General features: G+C 41.8%; 2 protein-coding genes across 2 annotated transcripts; both read left to right on the top strand.

Annotated features, from left to right (window-relative positions):
* Positions 1–216: 216 nt before the first annotated feature.
* Positions 217–1,662, top strand: LOC141601103 (uncharacterized). The gene is made up of 2 exons (XM_074421370.1): positions 217–657; positions 907–1,662. The coding sequence occupies exons 1-2, from the start codon at positions 217–219 to the stop codon at positions 1,660–1,662; spliced, it is 1,197 nt and encodes a 398-aa protein (XP_074277471.1).
* A 10,382-nt stretch (positions 1,663–12,044) lies between these two features.
* LOC141601102 (uncharacterized) lies at positions 12,045–12,599 on the top strand. Its single transcript, XM_074421368.1, has one exon. The coding sequence runs from the start codon at positions 12,045–12,047 to the stop codon at positions 12,597–12,599; it is 555 nt and encodes a 184-aa protein (XP_074277469.1).
* The last annotated feature ends 230 nt before the right edge of the window (positions 12,600–12,829 follow it).

Genomic DNA, 12,829 nt, shown 5'->3' with positions numbered 1-12,829 from the left:
TGTACACCTGTTGGTTCCTTCCCGCTTGTTTCTAACCCCCTTGCAAGAGCAGGTAGTTCGCTGGAGCAGTAGTACCAGGAGCTGAGGGACCTAATGTACAGGATACTAGGCGTAGAACGTCCATTATAGAAAGCGACACGAGATAGCTACGCAGACTCACCTTTCGTGGATGATATAGCCCTCGTCGGCGTTCCTAAGGGATGTGTACCACCAGCCATGACACTCTACGACGGAACCACAGATCCACTTGATCACGTCAACCAATACAAGCAGAAAATGATGGTGATAACCGCGATAGGGCCCTTGAAGGAAGCTTGTGTGTGCAAAGGATTCAGATCAACCTTGTCTAGAGCAGCCCTGCAGTGGTTCGTCGGCATGCCCAACAAAAGTATATCCAACTTCGCCGACCTAGTTAATGCATTCAACCACCAGTTCGCCAGCAGCAGAAAGCCAAAGAAGCAGACCAACGACATCTATCGGATAGTGCAAGGGTTTGAGGAATCTACCCGTGATTACTTGAACAGGTTCAACAAGGAGAAGGTGGCAATTCCGAGGTGCGATATAGCAACCGTTATACAAGCCTTCCACCGAGGACTGCACCAGGATTTAGAGCTATACAAGGACCTGAACATGCGTCCATGCACTACCTTTGAGGAGGTACAATAAAAGGTGATTGTTGTCATGAGGCTGGAGGAAGACTCTGCACCCATAAGAGGCACTTACGATTCAGAACCAGCATCCAGAAAAGCCCCAGTAGAAAAGAGGAGCGAAAGATCCAAAACCTAGAGCAGAAGCGTGCACAAAGTTTCTGGAAGCACGGACGGAAAAGGGGATCCATATCTGCTTCCGAAGGTAAGTGAGTATGGTTTCACCACTAATCTTGCAGGATTGTTCAAAGCCCTGCAGGAGCTGGGTCGCAGAGTCAGATGGCCCAAACCCCCGGCTGAAGGATACTCCAGCAGCAGAAAGGACACTGGGAAAAAGTGTGAGTTCCATGGCAGCAACATCCACGACACAGATGAATGTCATTCTCTCAGGAAGGAAGTCAAGTATCATTATGAACAAGGAAACCTGGATCACCTCCTACTCAGAGGCACAACCAGAGTGAACTCTACAGATCAGGTTCCGCCATCTCCCCCTCCTCAGTGCACTAGAACTGTAAATGTTATTACAAGTGGTTCGGACTTATGCGGATTGACGTACTCAGCAGCAAAGAGGCGTGCTACGGAAACAAAGGGAGATAAGCCAGAGCATTTCTGCAAGATCAGTCGTCAGAACCTTCCATCAGTCACCTTTGACGAAACAGATGCTAAGTCTGATCCAGAACAGCACCACGATGCTCTAATCATCACATTCCCCATAGGAAATTGCGAGGTGAGAAAGATCCTGGTGGATACCGAAAGCTCCATCAATTTAATCATGCTAGAGACGCTCAAAGGAATGGGATTCAGTGAAAAGGATCTAGCAAAGAAGGCGGTCCCGTTGGTTGGTTTCAGTGGTGAAACAAAGCATTCCCTAGGAGAGATCGTCATCCCAACTTATGCCGGAGGAGTTAACAAGCAGGTAAGGTATCTGGTTATTGATGGACCCTCCACTTACAATGTGATCCTTAGCAGGCCCTGGATCCACGAGATGAAGGCAATACCCTCGACGTACCACTAGTGTCTGAAGTTTCCAACGCCTTGGGGTGTGCAAGAGATACGTGGAGACCAAGAGGAAGCTAAGGATTGCTATAAAGTGGCTCTGAAATCAACAACCAGCCCGCCTGCATAGCAATTACAGAGCCAGCGCATCCAGGACGAATATATTGAGCCCCAACAGGAAGAACTAGACGAAGTCATCCTGGACGCGCTGCATCTAGAACGAACAGTGCTAATTGGATCAGAATGTATAGGTAACATTCGTGAAGAATTCGTTCGGTTGTTAAGAACTAACATGGACTATTTTTCTTGGTCACATAATGATATAACAGGGATAGACCCAAGTGTGATAACCCATTACTAAGCGTGGATCCAAGCTATAAACCTGTGCAGCAGAAAATAAAGAGGAAAGTTTGCTTCTGAAAGGAACCAGGTCATAAACCAGGAAGTAGATAACCTGCTTGCTGCAGGAAAGATTCGAGAAGTAAAGTACCCAGAATGGTTGTCTAATGTGGTGATGGTTCCAAAAAAAACAAAAAGTGGAGGGTCTGCGTCGATTTTACAGATTTAAATAAAGCTTGCCCGAAAGATCCGTTTCCACTACCACACATAGACGCCATGGTGGATGCTACTGCAGGTCACGAGGTGCTAACATTACTCGATGCTTGGAGCGGCTACAACCAGATAAAGATGCAGCCTAGCGACCAGGAAAAGACGGCATTCAAATCCGAGCGAGGTATCTATTGCTATAACGTCATGCCTTTTGGACATAAAAATGCACAATCCACCTATCAGAGGCTTATAAACATGATGTTTAAAGAGAAAATAGGTCAAACTATGGAAGTGTACATAGACGATATGGTCGCCAAATCAAAGCAGGCTTTGCAACATCACCATCACCTGGCAGAAACTTTCAACACCCTCAGAAAATACCAAATGAAGCTGAATCCAACAAAATTCATATTTGGGGTATCCAGTGGAAAGTTTCTGGGGTATATGGTGACCCATAGGGTGATAGAGGCCAGCACTGTGATACCCCATACTCCAAGTGCCTTACCAGGACCACTTAAGGTATGAAAACGTCACCATCTCGGTTATCCGAGACAATGATAATCATAAGACAATAAAGAAACATACTTTAAAAGTAAATACGGTTTAAGTGATTACATGTCCAAACCAAAACTGTTAAACTGAAATACAAAGTGCTAAAAAAAGTCTACTAGCCAAAACTGTCACAACTATAAGACATCGTCTGACACAACGGAAGACTCTTCTAACAGTCACGTGATGACTCATCCCAGCTATCCCATATGCGTCACATCATACCTGCTCAATAACTGCTCACCACCCCCAATGGATCACCACAGTTTTTAAAACATTAAACGGGGTCAGTACTAATTACACAACACAAAGCCACAACGAAGCAAGTACATAAACAGCTCAACAACACAACAATCCTCCAAACTCCATAATCAATCTCCACACAACTGACTACACACTAAAAGTGTGTAGTCCTGCCAGAATACCCATCGCGACAGATACTCCACACCGCCAGTCGGGGACCGCAGCCGTTCCCACCTAAGCCCCGCTCATCTCCATCGAGCGATAAACCCATGTTCATTAATATGCACATCCCTCATGTGGCGGGTTCCACAGAAGACGAATCAAGGGCGTGAAGCCACTCCCGCAAGTGACTCCACTCAGCCAGGGACGCACCCCGAAGACCACAGACAGATAAACAGTAATCACAACACAAAACCAACAACCGTCTGAATCAATCAATAATACGAAATCACAACCGTCTGAATCAATCAACAATCACTAACTATAGCACAATCACCACACATTATGTAATTAATACTGAGTAGGGAAACCCTACCTAGAACAGAAATCACCAATATCGTCACAATCATCTAATCAACATCGTCCTTCACGGAAATTACTTTCTATCAAGCATACAATCATACAATCACAATCTAACATCAACAATACTCCCCCAAAACCCCAAAATCACCCAATTAGGGTTTAACCAACTTTAACAAAACAGTATAAAAATTATATGTAAAGCTTACCCTTGACACAAGGATCACAACGGTGTAAAGAACGATGAAATCCGATACCTCTAGCTCAGGGATTTGCTAATAATGCGGCGAGAATGATTCAACGTAACTCCCAATCTTCTCTTGAAGGTTTGTAGGTTGTAAAAGTGTTTTGAGAAAAGTGACGAAAGCCTTATATACCATTCCCGCATTATTAACAAAACCCGTCAAATATCAGCCGTAAAACAACTTACTCGATCAAGTAAGGCACTTACTCGATCGAGTGCCCCCTACTCGATCGAGTACCCTACAGGCAGACTACTATTTTGCGTCAAAAACTACTTACTTGACAGAGTAAGCCTCACTCGATAGAGTACCCAAAGACTCATAAAACGTAGTATTACATTCTTCCTTCCTTAAAAAGAACTTCATCCCCGAAGTTCAACCCATACCCAAAACAAACATACTAACTCGACCAAGACACAACAACACAACTAAGAACTAAAAACGAAACCCCAACCTATAAAACATGAACTCTTAACATCAACCCCACCAACTATGTCTACTTCCACAACATGACTCACTATATCGTATCCATCACATGATAGCCTCTCTCGACACTAACTCCATATACTACCAACTAGCATCTACAAATGCCGTTAGCTCCGTTTCACTAACATATTAGCTACTAGAAAAATCCAATATCAAGACGGTCATAAACATCAAACGGAATGTTACATTCTACCACCCTAAAAAGGAACTTCGTCCTTGAAGTTCACTCACACTCATAACAGCATCATCCAACTGTCAACACTATCGAACTCATAAACATCATCATCCAACTGTCAACACTATCGAAATATTCTCACACTCCTAAACATCACACTACCACAAGCACGGCCATGACGTTTTTACCAATATCAACCACAATACAAATCCATCCTTTATGCTACATCAACGCTCTACTTCCAATTATACTACAACATGCACAACCATCAAACTCTCTTTTATAGCATCGTATTCCTCTTAAGATAAATGTTACGTCCTCGTAACTCACTAATACTAGATCCTTAGCTATATCTTCTCATTATCCTCATCACCACCTCATGTCAAAGATAGCCGCCTATAATCTGAACACTCACCATTCCTATATCTAAGGCTCTCTTACTTAACAGTTCTCATACCTCAATTCACTCGGCACACCACCGAACCTACACAACAAAATCTTTAGCTTAACCAAAACTTCAACTGTTCCCTATTACCGACAAAACGACATAGTCCTCTATACATGCACCTATCTCCATACTCATAACTCACGATCCACAATTATTACACACACTCACACTAGATCCTCAAGTTCTTTTCTTTCATTACCGCAAAACTCATCCATAACTTAACATGATACTAATTTCCAACACTCTATACTCACTGTCCCAATAAAATATTATGAACCACTTGCAGCTTTCAGATCAGTACAACACATGTTCCACCATTTACTTGCCCTTACTATGTCTACCAAAGCCTCATCTTAAAACAAGATCAAAATTACTGTAACAACCTCTCACAATTGTGTCCCATCAACAGAATATCGCTATACCATGCCGGCCATAGAAACATACACACCTCCCTTTCATATCATACTCTACCCTCACACCCCAGACTGAAACTAGTAAGAAACATCAATAAACAAAACAACCGTCTATCTGTTCAAACTGAAACTCACAGGAAACAGCAACAAAAAAAACAACAATATAAGTATAACTGGTATGTACTTTCAAAACTCGAATCGTAATCATCCCACCTACTCCACCACAACCAGTTACGGTATCGCAACACCGCCACCAACAGCCGCAGCATAGCGCGAAAATACCCGCATCACATCACAAAGTACCGTGCCCGGATCACCACTCGAGGCACAACAACCACATCGATAGGCATCACAACCACATACAATTCCCATAAACACTGACTCAGTATCCGGACAAGAAATCTTACTCAAAAATGCTTTACTAGATCACAACACAACATATTATACTGAATAAACAGACAAGAATCTCATGAATATCATCCATACCTTTTCACGGAATAAACATATATCATGAATACACATACAAGTATAACTAGCCATGTCAGATCACCCAAACTATCACTTTTCAACATCATTCCATTAGTTTACCGTACCCAACATATATCACAAAACATTCATATAACAAATTTATAACTATCACACCATACCACTTATCGTGAGGTCAGAACCTAACACAAACGTTTATACACATCATAGACCCATAATCACATCCAACTGGTCAATCCTGATCACGTAAGTTATCACCTGATAAAGGTTACCTCTCGCCCGAGCTTAACTCGTATGCCCCTCATAACATATTCTCCCCTTCGCATAACTATCACCTCCTGCCAAGTATAACCATACCATTAATATTCAACTACTAGCACCCGCCTCATATAACCAGATCTTATACTTCCTCACAACCATACCTATCAATCTGGTCTCTACAAAATCAACCTCTTTAGAATGGCTATCTTTCCTGCTCATCATCGCCCTTAACCACTAGTGACAACACCACAATACCCCCACTGCTCGTATAACAAACCTTCTACACTCATCTCTAAAGATCACGATTTCTTTCCTATCTTTGGTTAACATCCCAAATAACGAACATCAAATCCATCAACAAAAATTACCTCAACACTATTCCCAATTCCATCCTTAATTGCATCGTCACCCAACTCACCACCAAGATCTCATACCGTGTAAATTCTTTACTCGGCTTCTTAGTTTCCTCAATTCCCCGAAGCTCATGACTAATCATATTGTCCTGAAACTCCTATATAACCATTAACTAACATCCTCATGATAGTATCATACATCTGGACGATTCCTGACTTCTATATCACATAACTCCGATTGACATTTTTCTCAATTTACTTTTATCCTTCTTATCTCTTTACACTCAACAATACCAATTAATGATTCAACTCCTTATTCCTTCTACCTAACTCTTTAGTGCTCAGGTTACCTTCTCATTGCTCTAAAACTCAAATCCCATTATTTCATATCAGTATCACCTCACTCTTTCTTACTATAGATCTTCTCTTATCATGCTATCACTCACACTTATCACCAATCAATCCAGACCATCTCATGGTATCACTCACACTGATCTTCTCTTTCTTACTATAGATCTTTCTTACTCTTTTTTTTTTTTGGAATCCCAAAACTCATTTCATAACGTTACTTGCCCAAGGAAATCACACATTAGTTTCACCTCTTGATAATGCAAATTCCCAAACTCACTCACTATCTGCAAATCCACGTCGCGACATGTCTCCATTAAGTTCATTATATACCACTCTTCTCAATCCCTCTAAAACGACCTTTCACTACATATATTCTTAACCCACACGATTCCTAACCATCTCCCTCCATAATTCTTTACACATCTCAAGTTGCCACTATCCATATCCTTCCTTTCAATCTTTTCATTCTCACGTTCCTTAGACTCACATCATCCCTTACCCATATTCACTTACTTTTACATTACTCAACACACAATCATATCACTCATCTCTTCTCACAAAACATGCTCCATGACTTAATAAGCCTTACCAATCTTCCTTTTCTTTTCCACTACCTATCACAACCGCATATAACTCATGTCCTCCCCACCGAACTCATACTCACCACAGGTGCCACTTCTTACATCATAAGATTGGGTAACTTACGCATCAAGACCGACACACATGTAAAGCAATGCATAAGGAAGCAAAATAACACTTGAATTAAACATAATAGGCAACGAAGTCAAAAGATAAGTATATGACCCAAAACATGGGTCACTAGATCGAGTACAGGTCACTCAATCGAGTGAGTGACTTACTCGATTGAGTAGGTGAAGGTCAGAGACGCGTAAAATAAATTACCAGGGCTACTCGATCGAGTAAGGGTTACTCGATCGAGTAACAAGAGGTGCACTCGATCGAGTGAGAGCCACTCGATCGAGTACCCTACGCATTTCTCAGCACTGTCCAATTTTCGTAAAACGGTCATAACTCACTCGTTTCTTGGTCATTTTGAGCGTGTGACCTATCTCTAGAATCGTAAAAGAACAAGCTACCACCTCCAATTGGAATCACATCAAAATCACTTATTCATCTCAAGTTATAACAGTTTAAAGACAACCTCTCTATAAACATACAACATAACTATTTGATTTTCCCTTTCAAACAACTTAAACATCAACAAGGTGAACCAAAGCGACTCGATACTTGTAAAACCACCATACCTAACCACATGTTACTACCTACCAAAACCAAACAATAACATCTATCATACTCATATAACATTCAACTTATTAATCAGGTACTACCCGCATGCTTTAACTTTATAACCTTTCGTAAAATAACACATACTTATACATTACAAATTCTATTCCCATGTTACTAATGCAACAATATTACAAATCCACTTCGTCACCTAAACATATTCATAATCACAAAGTTCATATTCTCATGCAATTGACACCCCATCTTTTCCAATTTATTCTTCCCATTTCAACCACATTCTTCATCTAACAAGTGCATATGATACAGCAGTAGACAAGTATATGAACTTATTATTTAACTTTACACAAACAAAACTATGTAAGATCATATCACATCCCCTAATCACATGTTACTAGTATAGATACATTATAAATCATTCATCCTGCAACATCATTTTTCCTCATTCTCATATACTTTTCCAGCAATTCCAAACAACATTACAAACCAACTATCATGCAACATGCCTATTCACAACACTTTATCATTTACCACTTTCCTCATTCCACCACAATCATTCTGCAACATTTCTATACAACACATCATTCAACATATGCAATAGAATATTAGCAAACATATAGCGATCCCATGACACCCCCTAGTGACCGGTTCAAAATTGTAGGTCGAGTTCGCGACTTTAGGACGTCTCCCAAGTCTTTGCATTAGCTCCTACAACTTCTACCCGGGTTCATTTTAGTTTGACTCCCTATGTTCATTAGGTTCATTGGTTACAGGTTTCAAGATCGTCGCTCTGATACCACTTTGTGACACCCCCATACTCCAAGTGCCTTATCAGGACCACTTTAGGTATGGAAACGTCACCATCTCGATTACCCGAGGCAATGATAATCATAAGACAATAAAGAAACATACTTTAAAAGTAAATACGGTTTAAGTGATTACATGTCCAAACCAAAATTGTTAAACTGAAATACAAAGTGCTAAAAAAAAAGTCTACTAGCCAAAACTGTCACAACTATAAGACATCGTCTGACACAGCGGAAGACTCTTCTAACAGCCACGTGATGACTCATCCCAGCTATCCCATATGCGTCACATTATACCTGCTCAATAACTGCTCACCACCCCCGAATGGATCACCACAGTTTTTAAAACATTAAAAGGAGTCAGTACTAATTACACAACACAGAGCCACAACGAAGCAAGTACACAAACAGCTCAACAACACAACAATTCTCCAAACTCCATAATCAATCTCCACACAACTGACTACACACTAAAAGTGTGTAGTCATGTCAGAGTACCCATTGCAACAGATACTCCACACCGCCAGTGGGGGACTGCAGCCGTTCCTACCTAATCCCCGCTCATCTCCATCGAGTGATAAACCCATGTTCATTAATGTGCATATCCCTCCTGTGGTGGGTTCCACGGAAGGCGAATCAAGCGTGTGAAGCCACTCCCGCAAGTGACTCCACTCAGCCAGGGACGCACCCCGAAGACCACAGACAGATAAACAGTAATCACAACACAAAACCAACAACCGTCTGAATCAATCAATAATACGAAATCACAACCGTCTGAATCAATCAACAATCACTAACTACAGCACAATCACCACACATTATGTAATTAATACTGAGTAGGGAAACCCTACCTGAACAAAGAATCACCAAGATCGTCACAATCAGCTAATCAACATCGTCCTTCACTGAAATTACTTTCTATCAAGCATACAATCATACAATCACAATCTAACATCAACAATACTCCCCAAAACCCCCAAATCACCCAATTAGGGTTTAACCAACTTTAACAAAACAGTATAAAAATTATATGTAAAGCTTACCCTCGACACAAGGATCACAACAGTGTAAAGAACGATGAAATCCGACACTTCTAGCTCCGGGATTTGCTAATAATGCGGCGAGAATGATTCAACGTAACTCCCAATCTTCTCTTGAAGGTTTTTAGGTTGTAAAAGTGTTTTGAGAAAAGTGACAAAAGCCTTATATACCATTCCCACATTATTAACAAAACCCGTCAAATATCACCCGTAAAACCACTTACTCGATCGAGTAAGGCACTTACTCGATCGAGTGCCCCCTACTCGATCGAGTACCCAACTTACTCGATCGAGTACCCTAAAGGCAGACTACTGTTTTGCGTCAAAAACTACTTACTCAACAGAGTAAGCCCCACTCGATAGAGTACCCAAAGACTCATAAAACCGTAGTATTACAAGCACCAAATAGATCAGAGCAGCTCTGCAACTGGAATCACCGCAAAAATCCAAAGACGTCCAGCGCCTGACTGGAAGAGTGGCAGCCCTGAACAGGTTCATATCTAGATCCTCGGACAGATGCATGTTGTTTTACGACATACTCAGAAAAAGCCAAAGGTTTGAGTGGACAACGAAGCATAAGAAAGCATTCCAGGAGTTAAAACATTATCTCAGCACCCTACCACTCATGTCGCAACCAGAACCAGGAGAACCACTATTCATGTATCTTTCAGTCACAGAAGCAGCAATAAGTGCATGCGGTGCTAGTACGAGAGCAGGAGGGGTCACAACATCCAGTATACTACGTCAGTATTCAGTAAGTCTCTGCTTCCTGCAGAGACCAAGTACACATCGCTTAAAAAACTCGTCCTCGCACTCGTTACAGCATCTTATAAACTGCGTCCTTATTTTGAGACTCATACAATTTCTGTGATAACTAATTATCCCTTTAAGACTATTATGAGAAAGCCAGAATTGTCAAGAAGGATGGCTAAGTGGTCCGTGCACTTGAGCAGCTATGACTTAAAATTTGAACCCCGTACAGCAATAAAGTCTCAAGCTCTTGCGGATTTTGTGTCTGACTTCTGCCCGGCTCTTCAGACCCAGGCAGAACAAGACATCCTGAACTTGGAGGAAGATAAAGGAAATCAAGTGTGGGAGCTGCATGTGGACGGAGCCTCTAACGCAAGAGGAGCAGGAGTAGGATTGGTCCTCAAGTCGCCCCGGGGAGATCTCATAGTCCAGGATGTACGATGTGAATTTAAGGCCACAAACAACGAAGCAGAGTATGAGGCATTGATCCTGGGTCTGAGGCTGGCTCTGGATTTTAAAGTCAAACACCTTAGGGTTCGCAGTGATTCCAAACTAATAGTTAACCATGTGAATGACTCTTATGAAGTAGAGCTGATCATATGGCCCAGGCCCGCTATCCCGACCCGGCCCAGCCCGATTTTCCCCGGGCTTGGGCCTCGATTTTAGGCCCGAAAAGCCCACGGCCCGAAGCCCATGGCCTGATTCAATATAATAGGGCCGGGTTTGGGCCGCCTTTACGGCACGAATTTTGCCCCGGCCCGGCCCTAACATATGCAAAATTTACAAATATGTACAATTTAAGAATGTTAATAAGCATTTAGTAAAATAATTAACCAATCAGTTGTTATATTGTAAATAAGCCGTAGTCACTTGTTTACATGTATTAGTTTAATAAGGCTTAGTATTTTCCTTTACCAGTATTTATTTGATAAAAAAATGAGCTAATGATTTTGTACCACACTAGTGTCGATAAATTTTTTACCATTATCGTCGTGCTAAGTCAATGTTTTTGAGCCTAAACAACAACAAATATAAAATCAATTACAACATACAGTGAGCACCACACTAAAATATATTATTATACTATTAAAAATTGTACACTTAGTTTGTATGAATCACCTCAAGCAGTAGGTTCATAAAAGCTACATTAGGTTACTACTTCTTAATTGACAATACTCGAAAAAATCACATAATTCTATACGAACATTTTGATAACAAATACACAAAGTATCTAAATTCATAATGGGATTTCTAAACTTATTTCAAGAAGAAAAATATTTAGCCCGAATTGGCCCGAAAGCCCACTTTAAGCCCGCACGGGTCGGGTTTGGGCCGTTAAAATAGGCCCGCACTTGTAGCCCGGCCCGGTCTGCACACATGGGCTTAATTTAATGCTTAAACCCGACCCAAACCCGGCCCGTCCCGGCCCATGATCACCTTTATTATGAAGCTAAAGACTCCACGATGATGGCATACCTAGACGTAGCAAAAGAATTGACCCTCATATTTGCTACGTTCAATATTAAGCAGATTCCCAAGGACCAGAATGCAGAAGCAGACGCCCTAGCCACCCTGGGAGCAACGTTCAAAGCAGAAGCCGTCTCCATAATACCAATTGTCCACGTGTTGGAACCAGCAATACTGAAATCTGAACAGGAAGCAGGAGTGTTATACAGCACCAGCAGTGAAGAAGACACTCCAGACTGGAGAAAGCCATACCAGGACTGGCTGCAGAATGACATCCTGCCAGCAGATAAAAAGGAGGTAAGGAGCTTCAGAATGAAAGCATCCAGATTCATACTAATTGGTGGTGTCTTGTTTAGGAAATCCCTCGCTGGACCCTACCTCAGATGCCTGGATCGAGAAGAATCTCAAGCTGTTTTGCATGCTCTCCACAGTAGAGAATGTGTAAACCATGCAGGGGGCATGGGCCTGTCCAACAAGGCACTGAGGCAGGGATACTTTTGGCCCACAATGCGAAAACATGCCGTAGAGTTCGCAAAGAAATGTGATGCTTGTTAGAGGCACGCTCACGTCAGCCACCCGCAAACAAAATCTCTGCATCCGGTCATATCACCCTAGCCCTTCATGAAGTAGGGAATGGACATTGTGGGACCATTGCCCAAGGCACCAGGAAACAAAGTCTATATGCTCGTCATGACGGACTACTTCTCCAAATGGATAGAAGTAGAATCATCCTCCCAGGTTACAGAAACCCAGGTTATATCTTTCATTAAACGCAATATCATATA

This window comes from Silene latifolia, chromosome 9, assembly GCF_048544455.1.
Source record: "Silene latifolia isolate original U9 population chromosome 9, ASM4854445v1, whole genome shotgun sequence".
Taxonomy (NCBI): Eukaryota; Viridiplantae; Streptophyta; class Magnoliopsida; order Caryophyllales; family Caryophyllaceae; genus Silene; species Silene latifolia.
Note: the sequence above shows the minus strand (reverse complement) of the source record. Positions and strands in the feature narration are given on the sequence as shown.